Below are 19,162 nucleotides of genomic sequence, written 5' to 3' on the forward strand. Positions count from 1 at the left end.
AGTATCTAATGCGGAAGGACACCTCTTCCTGTGAGAGCAGTGATGCTTTAGAAGTGGATCCTCCTCAATGTAAACGTGCAGAGTTTGATTTTGCATTAAGAATGGCATTACAAGCACTATAGAATTTAAAGAATCAATCAAAAAAATTAAAAAGGAAAAAGAATAGAATCATGTGCTTTCTATGAAATGAAAAATAATTTAAAAATCATCAGTTGATGGTTTTGCAGCTATCGTATCATTTCATGAGATTTTAAGATTTCAAAGGATCATGTGTTCATATTGAAAATTAAATTTTATCAACTGTAAAAAAAAAAAAAAAAAAGAATGGCCTTACAATACCTGATAAAATTTCATCCATTCAAAGTAAGGTCTGGGGAAAAAAAAAGCAGCATTTTCTAGGTAGCCAAAAATTTGATTTGGGAAAATTTTTTTGATGAATAGCATTTCTTTTATGTATTCTGTGTATTTTAAGTGGAGATTTGTGGGAAATCGGCTCAGTGAGGCTAGGCTGATGAAATATTTTAACTTAAAGCAGACCGCGGTTTGTATAATAACATATCAAACATAAATCTCAAGTATCAACACTTTCTTGAACTTTTTATTTAATAAGAGCCACAGGATGTTGTCTGAATTACACACATTCCTTATGATGGCAGCCCGATAACTGGGACTTGATTGTACCCATATGTTAGGATATAGGACTTTATTAAGGATTCTAGGCATCAAGGAATTTAATTAATTTTTAATTAAATTAAAAATTAATTTTCTTTAATTAATTAAAGAAATTAAATTAAATTAAATTAATTAATTTAATTAATTAAAGAAAAATTAATTTTCTTTAATTAATTAAAAAGAAAAATTAATTTTCTTTTTAATTAAATTAAAAATTAATTTTCTTAATTTTTCTTTCTGGTGAGAGAAATCTTCATTTGGATGAATTTGCTAATATGTGTTGGTGGTTACGGGGGAGACTGTATTCCCCAGTCACGATGTTAGACTCTTTTTCTTCGCCAACGTCCGGGAGGGGGCAAAGTTTGTAGCTGGCAGAGATGTGTCACAGAACGTTGAAGCGTGATTGTATGTGAAGACAACTGTGTAAATGATGAAACTTAATCATAGTTAAAATAAGTTAAGGTGGGAACTAAAATCAAAGAAACAGTGATGGCAGGAACCACAGCGGGGACGTCAGCTGGTGACCCATCCCCCCTCCGCCCTCCTGTTTCCCTCCCTCCCCGTGTCCCCACTCCCCCACATGCACTTGCCCATTTCCATCACACCACTGGCTCCGGCCAGAGAGGATGGGGGCATCCAGAGCCACCCTGGGGGCCCACCGTCTCCCAGAATGACTTCTGCTGAGTGTAGAAGGGGATGACGGATGTTTGTAGAGGCAGTACGCTCACAGGGAAATATTTTTGAGACTCGTCTCTGAGTAATGTGTGGCCGGATTTCTAACAGTAAAGATTGGTGTGACTGCACACCCATTGGAACTGGTGGACCCACCAGGGTGGAGGAGTGGCCGAAGAGCTGGAAAAGGAGAACGAGGCCCTCAGCACCGGCTTGACGTGCTTTAGGCAGAGGTGGCTTCATGCCTCAGTCAACCCTGTTACTCACATCCACCCTCTGACGGATCCTCCCATCCGCAGCCGTAGCCTGGCTCTGACACCTTGGTGTGGGAGAGTAAGGGGGCAGAGGGCTTGTTCCTCAGCCCACCCAGCCTCACCAAAGCTCTGAGTTTGTCGGGGCAGCTCTGTGATTGCTAGTTCTCAGCTCGTGCCTCCCCTCAGCCCAGTTCATTTATTCCAGAAATCTGGGAGGGCCCTAATGAGGGGGTCCACATCCCCACCATTTGCTCCTCTGCCTTTTCACTTTCTACTCTTTTATGTCTCCCTTTTCTTTCCCTCTTTCCTCCTTCTGCCTTTGCCGTAGGCTGTGGCCATAGCACCCATGGTCATTTTTGTGGCCCACTCATAACCCTCTGAGTAAAGATGTGATCGGGCAATCCCCCTACATAGCATGCTTTCTCGTGTCTAGACACACCTCATGATTGTGAATGTAAGTTTACAGTGTAAAGATATTGCACTCCAGCAAAGAGAGAATTATCTTAGACCAAGATGTCGGGCACTGTAATTGTCAACTCTTGCTACAATGGTGCCGCATAACAAACAGCCCCGGGAGTCACTGGCAAACAGCAGTATTTATTTTCCTCATTGGTTAACCTCAGGGATGCTGCTTCAGACTGTGTGTTGTGGGACTTGGCTCCAGGCTTTGGGTTGAGCTCAGGTTGGCTCCACGCGCCTTTCATTTTTGGGCAGCAGCTTCACGGCAGTAACAGGAGCACAAGAGGAAAAGTGCAAACACGGGAAGCCTCTTAGACCTCAGCTGAGAATTGGCACATTGTCATTTCTACTCATCATTCTATTGGCTAAATCAAATCACGTGGCCAAGCCCAAATTTCAGTGGGATGGGAAGAAAGTACTCCACCCGCTCTGGGGCGCTGCTTCATGGTCACTTGAAAGGGAGAAGGGGTGAAGAATGGAGAACATTTATCCAGTCTGCCATACAGGTCCTCATCATTTATGCCCAAGGCACATGGCTCTGATACACGGGCTTGGAACGCCAAGGAAAGGGATTCCAGGAAGCACAAGAAGCTCTGAGGAGTCCTGGTTGGTAGAAGCAGTAAGTGTAACACAGATGCAGGTGTTTACGTTGTCCTCCTGTCCCATCTGGAACAGGACGGCTCGCGTCAATTAAAGGTGGGGGAGGTGCAGGTGGCCGACCACTATCCTACCTGGCATCTGAGCCACAGACCCAGAAAGCCTTTCTGTCCAGACCTCTAAACCCACTGGCAGCCTTCTGCCCTTTAACATTTTAAAGATCTTTGAAAGCTTACTGTCTGAAGTGTTTGGCCGAGAACACACCGAAGAGTTTGAGACAACTGTTAACAATTCTTAGTGCCAACGATGAGAAGAAAGTTGTGGCTTGTCCTCAAATAATAGGAAGCTCATATGAGGGGTCGGAGCTGGCAGGCTGCTGCGGATGCAGCACCACCGCCGTTGTGCTTACGAGACTCATGAGATGCAAAGGCGGTTTTGATCTAACAGTGAAATGACTTACTGTCTTACAGACTGAGTGGCCATTGTGGTGAAGATTGATTTCTGTAGAGAATATCTCCTTTAAAGAGCCATAAATAAAGTACCCTGTGGGTGTTTGAAGAACATTCCTAATCTGCTTCCCTTTAACTGAGAAACCCACATGGCTCAGGGAAACAATAAAATGTATTCTTTTGGCGAAACATGTGAAAGGAAATAAGGAAATGAAGACTTATTGGAGGGCTAGGTATTTTCACATCCATCCCCATGTGGAAAGGAAGAAAAATGATTTGTCAGTCTGAAAGCTGCCCCTTTAAGAGAAATGCAGGAGAGGTGTGGAGTTGACAAAAATATTGGTACAAATAAGACTCCCTAAGGCTGTTATTCTGGCTTCCGGGTCTCCCAGAGGCGTGCATCTTTTTCACTGCTCCCTTGTTCCCGAACCCCTGGCTACCTCGTGGGGCTTCAGAGTTTCCTCCTTGCAGTAATAGGGTATGATCCAAGTTCTCTCTGGCTTTGTCCCCACCTCACAACTGGCCTTTGAAGCTTCCATCTGTGCCAGAAGGCAATTTTCCACCCTCTGGTCATCCCTGGCTCCCTCAGCCCAGCACTAGGATCTTACCCCCATTTTTCCCAGATCAAAACCCAGGGCACTTCACGTGTCCAGTCATGACAGTCGATCTGCGGTGAATCTCTTGAGGCCAGCCCAACTGCCTCTTCTTTCCTTATGTACGAATGTTGATAAGACAAACGGTTGTTATTACTGTTGTTGTTGTTGTTATTTCTAGAATCAGTACCCATTGCCATGAAAGTCCTCAGATGTCTGAAGTTGGTAACTGCCTGGGAGAGTGGGGAAAAATTTCCTCAAGAAGGTCCCGTATAAACTGGGTCATGATGGATGAGTAGGAGTTCACCAGGCTCCAAAGCTAGGGAACAGCATTTTAGGCAGAAGGAACGGCACCTACAAAGTCCACACCAGAGTCAAGGGAAAAAGATAAGATTTTATAGGCTTTCCTCTCACAGTGGAGAAAAAAATGCTTTTCCCATGTCTGTGCTTGTGACAGATGGGGCTTTTATCTGCCACATGACAAGTGCCTGGCAAAGAGAACGACTCTTCAAGTGGCAGTGACCCATACCTCAGGTCTGTAAACATGTATCAGTCAGGCGCACGCTGCACTCGGGCATTGGGCTGGGTTATCAGAGTGCTGGGAATACAAAGTAATCCAACAAAGTCCCTTCCTCACGAAGCTCCCCGTGCGGTCACACTGATGGAAGTACCCCAGGCCCCACGTAAATGCACTTATCACGGGGTCCAGCGTTTCACACAAATAATGGCCTAGAGGCTGAGCAGCAAAGGAGTTGATAGCATGGGCGGGAACATGTTAATCATCGCGGGCATTAACAATGATTAACGTGGGGTATAGTTTGTGTGAGGACTGATTCTAGGAATGGGCAGTTTATTAATCATTTTTTCACATTATTCTCCACACAACCCCGTTACCTGCCGGGATGTGTGTGGCGAATACGAAGGTCACAGGGCTTCCCTGTGTTTCTGAATTGTGGCTCTGTACAGAAATGCAGCCAGAAGGCACCTGATTCAGAGTGGCCTGTTGGGATGGAAATGAAAGCAACTTTCGATTAGGTTCACCGGGGGCAGGGGGAGGTGCTGAGGTGCCCACCCTGAGCCCCCGATCCCCCCAGACCTGGCACCTGCACTGACGCGGCCCCTCCCTCCTCAGGTATGGAGAGTGCAATCACGCTGTGGCAGTTCCTGTTGCAGTTGCTGCTGGACCAGAAACATGAGCACCTGATCTGCTGGACCTCCAACGATGGTGAATTCAAGCTCCTCAAAGCAGAAGAAGTGGCCAAGCTGTGGGGACTCCGGAAAAACAAAACAAACATGAACTACGACAAGCTGAGCAGAGCCCTGCGATACTATTATGACAAGGTAAGCCCTTGCCCTTACGGGAGGCTGTCACGGGGCGGGAGCCGCCTTCACGATCCATCCATGGAAGTGGAAAGTAGGGTACCGCAACGCTATTGGCAAATAGAGGCAATTTATGTGGGTTGTGTTGCTGTTGTTTTATAAGAAGAACTATGCCATAGTTTTTTTTTTTTTCCTGGAAGCCCTTAAGGTGTTATCGTGGGTCAAATTTTGTTCCCTCTGCACCTTCTTCTGTGTTGCTGCAGGATTTTGCTAATAACAACAGAAATTAGATGCGGGAAGGTTCTGGGGCCTCCCTCGTGGGTAGTTGCTTGAGTGACAGAATGTATGTGACAATCTAGAAAGTCTGTCCGGTTTGTGATTCACTCAAACAGGCTTTGCAGGAGTTGGGGGGATGGCACCTGGGACAGTTTATTTAACATTTGGGCACCCGCTATCCTCACGTATAAAGTGGGGCTCGTAATAGGGTGGGTTCAGGATTGCCGAGAAGAACTAAACAAGCCAACGCACGTTAAGCGCTTAGAACAATGCCTGGTACCTGGGGATCGCGACTTCGTGGGAAACTTCCCTAATTAAAAGAAAAACCATTCTCGTTTTTAAGTCACAGAGATAAGTCAGAGTGCTTTGTTAATGATAACACAGCATCGTTTCCAAAGCCAGGACTGTTGGGGAGAGTAGTAGTGCGTTTCTGGAAAAGCAGTTGATGTGCCTGGGAGGGCAACATTATTGCTCTTTAGGGGTAATCATTTCAGGCCTGTCATTGTTGACCATTTCTGTGTTGATCTGTTGTTGCTGAATGTTTAGCCTCATAGACGTAAAGATTTGGAGTCCTAATAAGTATAAGCATCTGTTCTGGTTTTACTCTTCTTGTTGCAAGGTGAATTAAAAACGGATTTAAATATTAGTTCCTGATCTGTGTTTGGTGCCTCCCTCCTGCCAACCTCTTTGGAATTCAAGACAGAGGATTGCACATTGCAGGAAGTGGGAGCATCATTAATTATAAAGTGTTCCTTTGTACGATCGTAACTGCGCATGATTGCCATTGAAATGTTAAAGGTGCTTCTCTTTAATGTAGCAATTAATTAATGCTGGCTTAATGCAGCGTCTTACCAAGATGTGAAAGCACTTCTCACAAATTGCACTGTCTGAAAGCCTCGCAGATGGTTTATTGCTTTGCATTTTTTTCCCCCAGGTTCTAAGTTTACACAATGGGAATTGGGGCCCTCTGAAAGAAAACAGTCATCTTGCTGGCTGGCAAGGTGCCTAAGAGCATGGCTTTGAGACTGACCAAAAAAAAAAAAAAAGGAATTTTATTGTTTTCAATCAGGGTGTCACAGAAAAGGAATTTGGTGTCTGTGACTCGGTTTCACCTTTTCACGTGGCCCAGGCATTGGGGCTGAGGATTGTGTATCTTCAGCACAAAGAGGGATCATGGGCTGAAGATGACTCCCCAAAAGACAGGCAAAGCTGTGCTGTTCAGACTACATCTGATCTCCCTTGGGCAGGTGTTGAAAATCTCGAGGGAAAGCAGTTTCAGAGCCTTCAGTCACCCTCCATGTTTTGGTACTTTCTGTGTCTAAGGGACTGTGTGCCGAGCACTCCCTACCCCTGGTCTCCTTTAAACTATCACAGCCCCCTGAGACAGTCCTGCTGGCATCTCGTCCTTTTACAGATAAGAACGTAGGGGTGTTTGATGGAAACCTTGCCCAAGCTCCTGCAGCCGGGAGGTGGTAGACCCAGGATGCCCACATTCCTGGCCAGAGGCCTGCGCACTGCCTTCTGTGCTGTTCATTTCCTTTGCCTCTGAATACCTGAGTTCCAGGTAGGCAGTCAGGCAGCACAAAGGGTATCGCAACCTTAGAAACTTGTATTTACTGTGAAGCCCCAGGTCCAAGTGGCCAGTGTGGCCTGCTCGCCCCACGTGTCCCTTTCCTCTTCTGCTGGGGCTGAGCTAAGGTCCGGCCACGTGACCTTCGTGCAGCCAGCTGGCCCTGACAGTGAGGGCAGGAGTGGCTCTTGTCCAGGGTGTCGTGCAGGCTTGGCCACCAGGAGAAGACGCCCTTCGTCCTTCCTTGGAAACGTGTACACTGTACGCATGCACGTACACACGGCCGTTTGAACCTTTCTCATGAAACCTTGTCAAGTGATGAGTAGGAGTGGTCATTAGACACCGAATATAGTTGTACGTGAAAAGAAGAGGAGGGAGGAGGATGAAGGAGAAGAGAGGAGTCGGGCGAGAGCAAGGGGAGAGGACGGGCAGAAAGTGGGGAGAAAGGGAGGAGGAGAAATGGTGAAGGAAGGTTAAAAAATTGTATGTTACATTTTGTGATGGACACTTACTTTTTTCAGTTTTGCCAGCGTTGCTCAGGGACTGTATGTGTAAGTTGAATAGTGTGAAATTGCCAATATCTGATCATTTTGTTTGTTTGTTTGTTTAAAAATTATTTATTTATTTATTTATGGCTGTGTTGGGTCTTCGATTCTGTGCGAGGGCTTTCTCCAGTTGCGGCAAGCGGGGGCCACTCTTCATCGCAGTGCGCGGGCCTCTCACTATCGCGGCCTCTCTTGTTGCGGAGCACAGGCTCCAGACGCGCAGGCTCAGTAGTTGTGGCTCACGGGCCTAGTTGCTCCGCGGCATGTGGGATCTTCCCAGACCAGGGCTCGAGCCTGTGTCCCCTGCATTGGCAGGCAGATTCTCAACCACTGCGCCACCAGGCAAGCCCTATCTGATCGTTTTTGACTCACAGAAACGCCAGTCTTAAAATGGTTTGGTCTCTCACTGGAGAGACAGATTCGAGGAAGGTCTTTGTGATTGTGGAGCCCCTGGCCACATGGGCACCCCTTGCTGTGCCCCATCCTGCACTGCACGTGCTTCTCACGGTCACCCAGCCCTCCTGTGACCCTGTCTGCCTTTCGGTGTCATCTTCAGTCCCCTTCTCTCCCATCCCCCACCCCTCTTTCCCCCTTCCGCCCCTCCCCCTCCCTTTGACACTTAGCCAGAGCCTGCTCTGCGCGTGCGTGGCATAAATTCAGCGACTCCCTACCTTGACAGCTGCGTCTTTGTCCCTGTTGTGTTTCCTCTTTTCGGCTTGCTATCATCTCTTCACTGTTGGCTGAAATTGCACATCCCTTGGTCTGTCCTAATAGGGACATTTCCTGCCAGAGTAGGTAGGCATGAGGATATCATTATTTTTGTATGTTATATGTCATATTTTTAGCTCATTCCAGAATATTTAGAAATGGGCAGAGAAAAAAAAAGTGGAAAATGTGTGCAAAACTTTGCAGAAGGCGTCAGAGAACAATGTATGGGCTAATGGCATCAGGTTGGGGCTGAGGTGCTTTAATCATTGTTCCTTAAAACATCCCTCCCCCTCCTCCGAGGGGCAGGTTATCACAGTGATAACTATGATAATAGCAGGAACTCTGGGCTGCATAGTCGGGATTTGAATCCAGCTCCATGACTGTGAGTGCTTTGCCTAATCTCTCCTGGTCTCAGCTTCCTTTTCTATAAAACGGGTATAAGAGTAGAGTCTAGTCAGAGGGTTACGGTGCGGATTAGCTGAGTTAACATGTGGTCAGGGCTGAGAACAGTGCCCAAACACGTTAAGTGCTGCAAGTGTTAGCCAGAGTAATAACAGAGGATAGTTTCCTTATCGCTAATTTGAAAAATTCAGGCAGGTACCAAGAAGAAAGTTAGGACCTTTGTGCCAGCATCCTACACACAGGGAGGGGGCGTCAGATCCTGGGTGTTATGGCTCTTCTCACTTGTGGGCACTCAGGAGTGCTTTGTGGTGCTTTTTAATGCTATCTATTTTGGCTCTTTTGAAAATTCAACTTTCAAAGATGCTTTCATGTTTAAATGACACTTCCTGCCCCTCTGAATCAAACACCTCCCTTTGCGGTCAGTGCTCTCCAGGGTAAAGTCCTGCTGTGCCTCCTTCCCTGAGTCTCAGATCCCCGATGGGGGAGTGGGCACCGAATAGCACCTTCCTCCGTGGGATTGTGTGAGGAGTACGTGTGATCATGTGCGTGAGGCGCTCAGCACCTGGTAAGGACACGTAGCAAATGCCGGTCAATTCTGATATCCGCGTTTGCAAGACTTAACTGCCTGGCGGTACCGTCGTGTCTATGGCTGTCATCCTTACAAAGCCGTCTTCACCGTGGGCTCCTGGCTTAGGCACTTTCGTCACTCTGTGCACAGGGTCTGGCACATATTAGGTGCTCAGTAAATACTGGAAGCAAATGAATGAGCAAACGGATAACATAATGAAGTGGCCGCCACCCAAATTCAAATCTCTTCTATCATGAAAGCCAAGGCTAAATAGGTGTTAAACAACAAAAACTTACTACCTCTGGGTTATTGTACTGTATTAATTATCTAGGGCTGCTGGAACAGATTACCACAAAGTGGGAGGCTTAAAACAACAGAAGTTTATTCTCTCACAGTTCTGGAGGCTAGAAGTTGAAATCAAGGTGTCCGCAGGGCCACATTCCTTCTGAGACTCTGGGTAGAATCCTTCCTTGCCTCTTCCCAGCTTTGGTGGTCGTCGTCAATCCTTGGTGTTCGTTGGCTTGTAGCTCCGATCTCTGCCTCTGCCATCCCATGGTGGTCCCTGTGTGTCTTTGTGTCCAAATTTCCCTCTTAAAAGGACGCTAGGTCTATTGAATTGCAGTTCACGCTCATGACCTCATCTTAACTCACATCTGTGAGGTCACATTCACAGGTACTGGGACTAGGGTTTCACCCTACCTTTTTGGGGGAACACACTTCAACCCATAAAAATGTATATATATTTCTGACACTCCTGGACTTACATTTAGATTTTCAAAATTACACACCAAGGGAGAGCTTTGGATTCAACGAATCCTAAAGGAACACTGCTCCCCGTGACATGGACAGCAGCTAGATTCAACCGCAGGTGTGAAATTAGACTCTATGACAGGCACGTCACAGTGTACCCACTGTGGGCCACAGGCGCTGTGCTGGGTCCCCTGGGGTGGAAGCAAAAGTCAAGCAGATGAGTCCTGCCTTAGAGGGTTTCAGAGTCTAGCAATTCAGCGGTTCCCTGCTCAGCAAATTAATTTAAATACATGACATAGACCGGGAGAAAAGCCGACCGACCTCGATGGCTCCAACCCTGGATTAGCAATGGCTAAGGTCTGGTGGTGGTCCCTGAGGCTCCTTTCCCCACCTGCGTTTCTGTGGATTGCCAGTTTCCCATGAGTGAGGGAAGGCTGGGGAGGTCAGGTTTTGCAGCCAGGCACTGCCAACGACCTGCTGCCCCTCTCAGAGCTTTGAAGAGGCGACTGGGCAGAACCAACTTGAACTCCAAGAAAGGAGTGATGCCCAGACCAGGACGCAGCATATTTTATTCTTCAGACATGGACTGGAGGCCCCGTTCAGCTTGGAAACATGCAGGTAATGGGAGGACGCCTGTGTCTGAGCCCATGAAGGGCAGAAACCAGAGCTGACAGAGACCTAAAGGGAGCATTTAGTTCGTGCCTGGGTATTTCACCGTCACCCTCTGCCAGCTTGTTTCCCTCAGTGTTGCTGTAAGCCTTCAGAGATGCGTTGGTTCACGGTAGTTCTGGCGGCTCACGTGGGGTAGAGCTTTCTTCTCTTCTTAGTTTTAGACTGAGTCTTCCAGAAGGTACTTTTACAGCCTGATGTAATAATAAGGATCTCTTGCAGAGATTTTATTTATTAAAAACCTTAACAACTCTTAATAACCTCAGGCAGACTTGGGTTTTAACTCTCTTGTCCTGGGGTGGGGAAGAAAGGGCTCTGTACCCAGCGCACAGCCATCACTGGCCCTGACGCCTGCCCACACCCATTGGCCCAAGTGTGACGAGCATGGGGGACGGCTGGGATTCACAGCACTTATTCTCTTCTTGAACAGCTTCCGGGTGGTTTTTAATTATGCAGGCATACCTTGTTTTATTGCGCTTTGCAGATACTGCATTTTTTACAAATTGAAAGTTTGTGGCAACTGTGTGTGGAGCAAGTTGTACTTCTCACAGTATTTCAAAGTTTTTCATTAGTATTTTGTTTGTTACTGTGATCTGTGATCAGTGATCTTCGATGTTACTGTTTCAAAAAGGTTGACTTGCTGAAGGCTCACATGGTGGTTAGCATTTTTTTTATCAATAAAGTATTTTTTAATTAACGTATGTACTCTTTTTTTAGCTCTAATGCTCTTGCACACTTAATAGACTACAGTACAGTGTAAACATAACGTTTATATGTCCTGTGGAACCACAAACTTTGTGTCTCACTTTACTGCAGTAGTTGCTTTATTGGATAGTCGCTTTGTTGCAGTGATCTGGAACTGCGCCTGCAGTATCTCTGAGATACTCCTGTACATCCGGCTCCAGGTGACATGGCCCCTTTCTCTCACCTCTGCCTATTCTTCTGTGGTTCAGTCATTCCTTTGAAAACATACCACCTCCCCGTGAGTGGCTGAGCAGCTGGCTGGGGAGACAAACGTGCAAACCAATTATAATAGCGACATCTTGTGAAGCGCTGGCTTGGCCATGATTCTAGCATCTATCTTCCAGGAGAGATGGGGAGAGAAGTAAAGGCAGAGACAAAGTTACCAGAGGTCAAGACATCTGACCCGGGTCTTGAGGAATAAGAATGCATTTACCAGGCTGTCAAAAGTTGGGAACGGATTTACTGAGAAAGGGAACAGCATGTGCAAAGGCCAGGAGGTGTGAAAGAGTTTGAGTGTTTATTTAGGGAATGAGGGAGGGACGAGGTTGGAAGAGTGAGCGGGGGATGAGCGTGGAGAGTATCGTGCTAAAGAGTTGGAACTTGATGTCAAGGGCAATGGAGAAGCCGCTGCAGGTGGCGAGAGAATGCCGTGGTCAGGTTTGCATTTTAGAAATACAGATCTTTGTCTCCTCTTACTCTTCGTGACATTGATGGTGCCACAGTCCGACCCCACAGCCCTGATCTTTTTGTCTGGTTAACACAAATCGATGGCTCTCTGCGGGCTGAGCGGGTGCTGTCACACCTTCAGCATCAGGCCTGCACGCCCTGCTCTAGAACTGCCCGAGGGGGAGGGGGAGAGAAGGGAAATGGTGGCGTCTGCCTCTTGCGAACACCGGCCAACTGACTTCTGCTCAAGGGAGCCCAAGCCATGACTCTCTGTGTTGCTGCCGAAGGAGACCTGGAAGCTTACACAATCCTTCATCCTTTTCTGTCCAACAGAGCTTTTGTCCTTGTTGTTGTTGGCGGTGAACATTCATCCCAGGGGGGGAGGCTGAAAGCTTTGCCAGCTCCCTTCTCATCAGGAGATTGAAATGGTGATACGATGAAAAATCCTCCTGTCACCACAGCAACCTCCCGGCTTATCCTCACGATGTGCCGAGCGGTCTTTACTTAATTGGAAGGGTTTTAGGGGAGAACAGGCAAGACAGAGTCATTGGCAACATACTCGTGGAAGCGGAACGCATCACCTTCTTAACTTAATTGGATAATCCATTTTAAATTGGGTGTGCAATCACGACAGGAAAATGTTCCTGTTAATGGTACATGTCTGAGCTCAACTGGCCCTGGCAGAACTCTTTAATTCCCCCAAATAAATTTTGTGAAGATAATATGATGTATCGTCTGTCAGAGTGGAGAAAGAACAAAAGTCCAGCGAGCATTTATATCCTGGAACTTTCTAGAACACCTTGGTTGGCTGCAGAATGCCACAGGAGGCCCGTCTATCCTGGACTCCATTCGGGGGTCTTCTGTATCTCAAAGGCGCCCTCTGTGCTCAGCCCCGGGTCTGAGTGTCGAGGGCCTGGCGTGTTTTGTTGGGTGTCTTTTTCTCTTTTGCGTCCCGTCAGCTGCTTGGATGGTTTGGAGTACAACAGATGGCAACTGGGCTTTGCCTCGGGGCCGAGGGGTTAATCAGGGCCTCTCTGCAAGCTTTTGGTCCTGGATGCAGCCTGGAGACCTGTGGGGTAGCTGCTGGCCTCGTGGAGGGATTCCAGCCCGGCCACATTGCCCCGGGAGAGAGCAGCTGGCATGAGGCAGCCAGGCTGCGGGGGGGACCCTGCGTGTTGATTGGGGGTGTCGCCTGTCTTGCACAAGCTTCCAAGCCAGCTTCCTTGTGGCACTCAGTGTTCCCCCAAATAGGGCCGTTGCTAAGAAACACCCAGAGTCTTGGGAATAACTTCAGCGCCGTGTTGATGAGGCTGCTGTGCTTGGCAGCCCAGCTGAATCCCCTACGTCAGGCCATTACCCAAGCCCACACCAGTTTGCCAGCATGAACCTTCCCGCTTCTGGGCTTCTAGCTGCAGGAAAATTTAGTGGCTGTGTAGACAAACTGACAAAATCCCTGACGTTCGCAGCATACTGCCCGCCACCCACCATCCACCCACCAGGCCCAGCTGCTCCTCTGAGTGGCCTCCTCTCCATCTCCTGCCTGGGCTCCAGCAACAGTTTATCTCAGTTCCTACCCCAAATCTGTGACAGAAGGAGGGGAAGCTCACATGTACGGAGCATCTGTCTTGAGCCAGGCCCTGTGGTAGATATTTTTACATTTAGAGACTCGTTCCCTAACACGTGAACTGCCTGTCGTCTCTGTTGGCAGTGGGCCCATTTTAGAGGTGGGGATACTGAGTCTCAGAGAGGTTAACTCACAGGTTCAAGATGAAGCAGCCGGTGAGCAGCAGAGCTTTCTGCCTCGGAGTCTTGACCCCAAGGCCCACGCTCAGGACTGCGAAGCTGGAGGGTCACACAGCTGCAGAGCCAGGAACTCAGGCTTGAATCCCATATTCCTCATATCGCGGATTACTGCCCCAGGGCAGGCAGGCGGAGGGGTCCAGCTTCCAGTGTTTGTTGTTGGAGATGATAATGGGAAAAACTACTGAAAACGTGAGGTGGTAGTTCTGGATGCCCCGGAACACCCTGCCCTTCTTTTGCATCCAGATGACACTTCCTAAAGAGAGCCAGACTGGAGCACGGCACCCCTCCGCCTGTGCACCTGCCCAGCTCCCTGCAGCCTCCAGGAAAGGCTCCAAAGTCCCTTCACCATCTGGCCCCATCCCGACTGCTCCCCCTGCAACTGCCCCACCCGCAGGGCAAGTAGGGGAGCAGTGTTACATTTTATTAACATTCCAGAGGCCTTTAATAAAAATACCCTTGAGTGTTGAAAGGGAGCCAGGGGGAGACAAGACTCCCCATCCAGTGAGAAGCAGCCGCGGGCCCAGAGCGGGTGGGAAAATGCCCTTACCATCATGCAGTCTGGGCCTCTCGGGTGGGGTGGGCGCCCCCTGGGCAGCAGGGAGAGGAGCCCTTCACTCCAGGCCAGGAGAGAATTTGGAAGGACGGTTGGCCCTGCAGCTTTACAGTGCCAGAGAATAGAGATCTCAACCCAAACCACAAGGAAACCTCCCCCGGGAGTCGGCCAGTTCCGAGACAGAGTTGGAGCCCTTTATTGGCAGCACGTTATTCTTAGAAGTTGGAAGTGGGGCTGGGTGTGATCGCGCGTGTGTGCGCATGTGTGCACTCCAAGCTTCAGCTCTAGACCCAGGACGGCCCAGGCTGCGCTGGACCCAGTGCCCTCAGCAATGTGACGGTGTGAAGGCGGGCCAAGCTCTGGAAAGGAAAGGCCAGGCCTCCCTGCCCCGATGGACAGAGACGTTGAGAAAGAGAAAGGAGTTTCCTGGGGCTGCCGTAACAAATTAGCACGCACGTTGGTGGCTCAAAACAATAGACATTTATCCTCTAAGAGATCTGAAGGCCAGAAGTCTGAAATCGAGGTTTCAGCAGGGCCGTGCTCCCTCTGAAGGCTCTAGGGGAACATCCTTCGTTGCCTTTTCCATCTTCCGGTGGCTCCCGGAAATCCTTGGTTCCTTGACCTATAGCTGCACCTGCCAATCTCTGCCCCAGTCTTCCCATGGCCTTCGTCCCGTGTGTCTCTCTGGATTTTTCCTTTTCTTGTAGGGACATCAGTCATTTAATTTAGTGCCCACCCCAACTCCAGGGTGATTCCATCCTGACATCCTTAGCTGATTAAATGTGCAAAGACCCTATTTCCAGATAAGGTCTCATTTGAGGGTGGGTGTGGATTTTGGGTGGAGGGAGTGCCATTCAACTCAGGACCAAGGAGAAGGACTGCCCCGGGGGAGGGAGCTCAGACTTATGGGTGGGTCGCAGGAGCCCTTTCATAGCTGCTCTACGGCCGCCGTTGGGAGGCGAGCCTGCCCACAGCAGATTCCTAGCAGAGCCCAGTACAGCCAGCCAACCTCTGCGTCCCCTCGGGTTCAGGTGGCAGGGACGAGAAGAGGCAGGGCCTGCCACTGCCATGCAAGCAGCCATCAGACACTTAGAGGATGAGGCCAGAGGCCAGATTCCCTTCCCTTGCTGTTCCTCAGAGCCCAGCAAGGAGCTTTCCACACAAACGCATCTTCAGTGTTTGTTGAAAGCATGTTTGCGTGTTATGGAGGAGGAACTCGGAGCATGACTCCTACAGTGAGTCCTTGTTCTGACGTTGGAGAGAGGACAGTTAGGTTCTGTGTCGGGAAAGAATGAGTCAGATCGTGGTCTGGACGGGAACCCAAAACAAGGAGCTGAACACAGGGTGTTGGCTGCGAAGCCGGGGGCCTGGAGGCTCAGCTTTGCTACTTACTAGGTTGTGAACCCAGCTTGGAGCCCCGGCTCCCTTATCTGTGAAATGGGTTTCAGAGTGTTGTGAGGCTTACATGAGATGCTGCATAAGCCTTCTGTAACTGTAAACCAAAGTACCCATATAAGGAATTTTGATTCCTTGAAGGCAGAATAAAACGAGAAGACAGTGTGATATAATGAGGATGCTATTCAATTAGATCATTGCTTGTAGGTGAAATTCCACTGGGTGAGAGCTCGTGTTTTGAGGACTTCTCTGAGTGAGGCACTGACATTCACTGGCCTTTTAGAAAAAACTGCCCTAGGATATATTTTTATTTCCCTTTTAGGAATAAACTATCTAATTTGGGGAAAGCAACTAATACATCTCCTGTCCCTTCTTAACTTCGTTTGTATGTTTTTCAAAGACACCACCATCCTTTATCGTGTTTTGAAGATTGTTTAAAATTCATTTTCCTAAATTCATGTAAAAATGTTGCTTTGAGAATATCAACATTTCATATTAAATGTGTTTCCAACTCATTGAATTGAGGTGAGCAAACCGAAGCCGGCAGAAGTTCAGTACCTTTTCAAGGTCATAGGAAGTAGTGAAGCTGGGATTCAAACCCGGGTCCATTCATCCCAGTGCTGGTCGCACTTCGCCTCTGGCCCGTCAAGGCCCTGGGCCTGTCTCTTTGTGTGAGCAGCTCTGCTCAGGCCTGTGGATACTGGGAGGGGTTGCCCATCACCCTCCGTGCTCCCTCCAAGCCCTTCTGCTGCTCGGCGGGGACCGTAACCAGGCCCTGTATGTGGACATCAGCTTCCCGTTATTTTCCTGTCACCCTTGGGTGTCACCCACTTAGAGGTGGGCTTCTGATGTCCATCCTGCTGTGGTGGGACCGCTGGGTCCCCGGTGCCTCAAGTAGGGTGTCCCATCAAAGCAGGCACCTCCTCTGCCCTGCAGGTGGGCAGAGGCAGCTCTAGTGGGGTTAAAGAACAGCTCAGGAAGGCCGGTCTTCCTCAGGAGGAGCTAGAAGTGCCCTAGCTTCCTGAGCGTGGAGCTGGTTTTCCCAGGCTCGCCGCAGTTACCCCGAGATTCCTCTGGAATGCAGAGCCCGTGGTCCTGGCAGCCTGGCTTAAGCAGCAGCCTCTCAGCCAGCTCAGCTGCTTTCTGGGAGAGGGTGTGGTGGTGGAACACAGAAGGCTTTGGTCTTGGCTCTGGGTAGAATTGGGTTCCAACTTCAGCTCCTCCAGCTACAAGCTACGTGATCTTGGGTGCCTGAGCTTTTCAGAGCCAGCTTTCCTTCTCTTAATTTGACAAGCAGAACATATGAAACATAATTTTTTTAATGTGAAAATGCAGATAAGCAAAAACATTTGCAAATCAGTGGTAATCCTACCTCTGTCAAATTTTATTATACACCTTTCAAGGTTAATTTTTCTCCTTTTATTTGATACATGTAAAATGATTTCACTAAAATAACGGAAGCCTCCCAGGCATGCTGCTTTTCCCCCTAATTTTAATTTAAAGACATGGGGAAATGTTAATGATGTATTGTCCTCTAAAAGACCTCTGTGGAATTCTGTCGTAAGGCTCACCCAGTATTGAACCCACCCCTGTGGGCTGGGAAATTGGGTATAACCTCACTTCCAACCAAGAACCTTGACTTTTTCATCTTAAAAATGGGATCACAGGGGCTTCCCTGGTGGCGCAGTGGTTAAGAATCCGCCTGCCAATGCAGGGGACATGGGTTCGAGCCCTGGTCCAGGAAGATCCCTCATGCCGCAGAGCAGCTAAGCCCGTGTGCCACGACTACTGAGCCTGTGCTCTAGAGCCCGCGTGCCACAGCTACTGCAGCCCGTGTGCCTAGAGCCTGTGCTCTGCAACAAAGAGAAGCCACCACAATGAGAAGCCCACACACTGCAACAAAGAGTAGCCCCCGCCCGTACACAGCAACAAAGACCCAACGCAGCCAAAAAATAAAATTAAATTAAAAAAGAAAAAGGGATCACAGTGCCCATCTTGCAAGGCAGTGCACGTACACCACGTGACAGACCCTCGCAAATGCCTGCGTCTTTCTTTTGCCCTTTCTGGCCACGGGTTCCTTTCAGGTAGGCTATCTACCCCGGCCAGACGAAAGTCCCCCAAGTAAATCCTTCCCACTTCCCCGCCCCAGGGTCTCGGTGACAGGCGCTCAGGGCCAGCTGCCTGCATCACCCTCCCCGAGGGCCGCAGCCACAGCAGACGCCATGGATCTGGGCTGCTCCCTCCAGCCTGGGTAGTGCGTTTCCTGTTCTGAGAGGCATCAGAGAACGACGAGATTGGCTGGGGTGTCTGGTTAGTGTTTGCACCAGTTGTCAGGCTGGACGTGCGGCATCTCGGCTGAAGCTGCTGGGGCATTCTGAGCGGGACGCTTGGATTCCCCAGTTGCTCGCGTCTGCTGCTCTCTGCGGGAGGGCCTCTCTTCCCCCCAGTCCTGAATCAATTGGCATGTGTGAGGTTTTCTTCACAGTGGATGTCAAGTGCTGGCCACACGAGGCATGACGGACTGAAGCCTCGCGTCTACTTCTTGTCTTAACCCAACTAAATAGAACATCATGTTTCCCCTCCTTGGTCGAGATGTGTAAACCAGGTGTGTTTCTGTCTGCCGGACGACCCAACTGGTCACCCAGACCCGTGGGAATAAGTACAGCCTTCTAAGAGGCTTAATTTGGACTCTTCAGTTGTCCTTACAGCTGATAGAGGGTGGTTTTTACGTTTTGTTTCGGTTTTGCTTCCATGGGAGTGTAAAAATAATAATGCTAAGAGCTGATATATACTGTGGGCCTATCACGTGTGGCTGTCGCAGGCATTCTGCTAAGCGTTACGTGGATTACACAGTCAGTCCCGCAAGGTGGATGGGAGGTCGGTCCCCTCATTTTATAGATGAGGAGACGACTGATAAGAGACAGGGGTGGCATTCGACCTCAGGCCGTGACTCTGGAACCGCTCCTTGTCATCCCAGTGGCAGCCCTGGTGGCCAGGTCAAGTGGGAATTTATGGAAAGATGCACCACTCTGTCCTCTGTACCCAGCCCTGCTGCCAGTGTCGGGTTCAGAAAAGGATGGGCTGTCTGTCGTGAGCCGCAGACATCTCTCAGTTTCGAGAACACGATAGGAAAGTTGTGAAATCGGGGGTGGTGGGGGCAGGGGTCCTGCAGTTTCTGGGAGCCCTGAAATGGTGGAGGATGAAGGGAGCCGCAGCCCTACTGATGGGGAACCCACAGCTGGTCCGGCTCCTCCTGGGGTCAGGAACAACCCCCGAGGGAAGGGCAGCACCGGGAAAGAATGAGAGCTGGGGAAAGAAGTCCGAGCACAGGAAAGCCCCAAGCATGACCTTACATCAAAATTGGGGTGCGGGCTTCCCTGGTGGCGCAGTGGTTGAGAGTCCGTCTGCCAGTGCAGGGGACACGGGTTCGTGCCCCTGTCCAGGAAGATCCCACATGCCGCGGAGCGGCTGGGCCCGTGAGCCACGGCTGCTGAGCC

The 19,162-nt window shown here is 49.3% G+C and overlaps 1 protein-coding gene across 1 annotated transcript in view; it reads left to right on the forward strand.

The window, feature by feature from the left end:
* ELK3 (ETS transcription factor ELK3) overlaps positions 1-19,162 on the forward strand; it is a 69,296-nt gene that overhangs the window by 25,099 nt on the left and 25,035 nt on the right. Inside the window, exon 2 of the mRNA XM_004269519.3 lies at positions 4,829-5,037. Coding sequence (XP_004269567.1) covers positions 4,831-5,037 — 207 coding nt within the window. The 5' untranslated portion in view covers positions 4,829-4,830. The remainder of the gene's footprint in view (positions 1-4,828; positions 5,038-19,162) is intronic.

This window comes from Orcinus orca, chromosome 11 (genome assembly GCF_937001465.1).
Source record: "Orcinus orca chromosome 11, mOrcOrc1.1, whole genome shotgun sequence".
Classification (NCBI taxonomy): Eukaryota; Metazoa; Chordata; class Mammalia; order Artiodactyla; family Delphinidae; genus Orcinus; species Orcinus orca.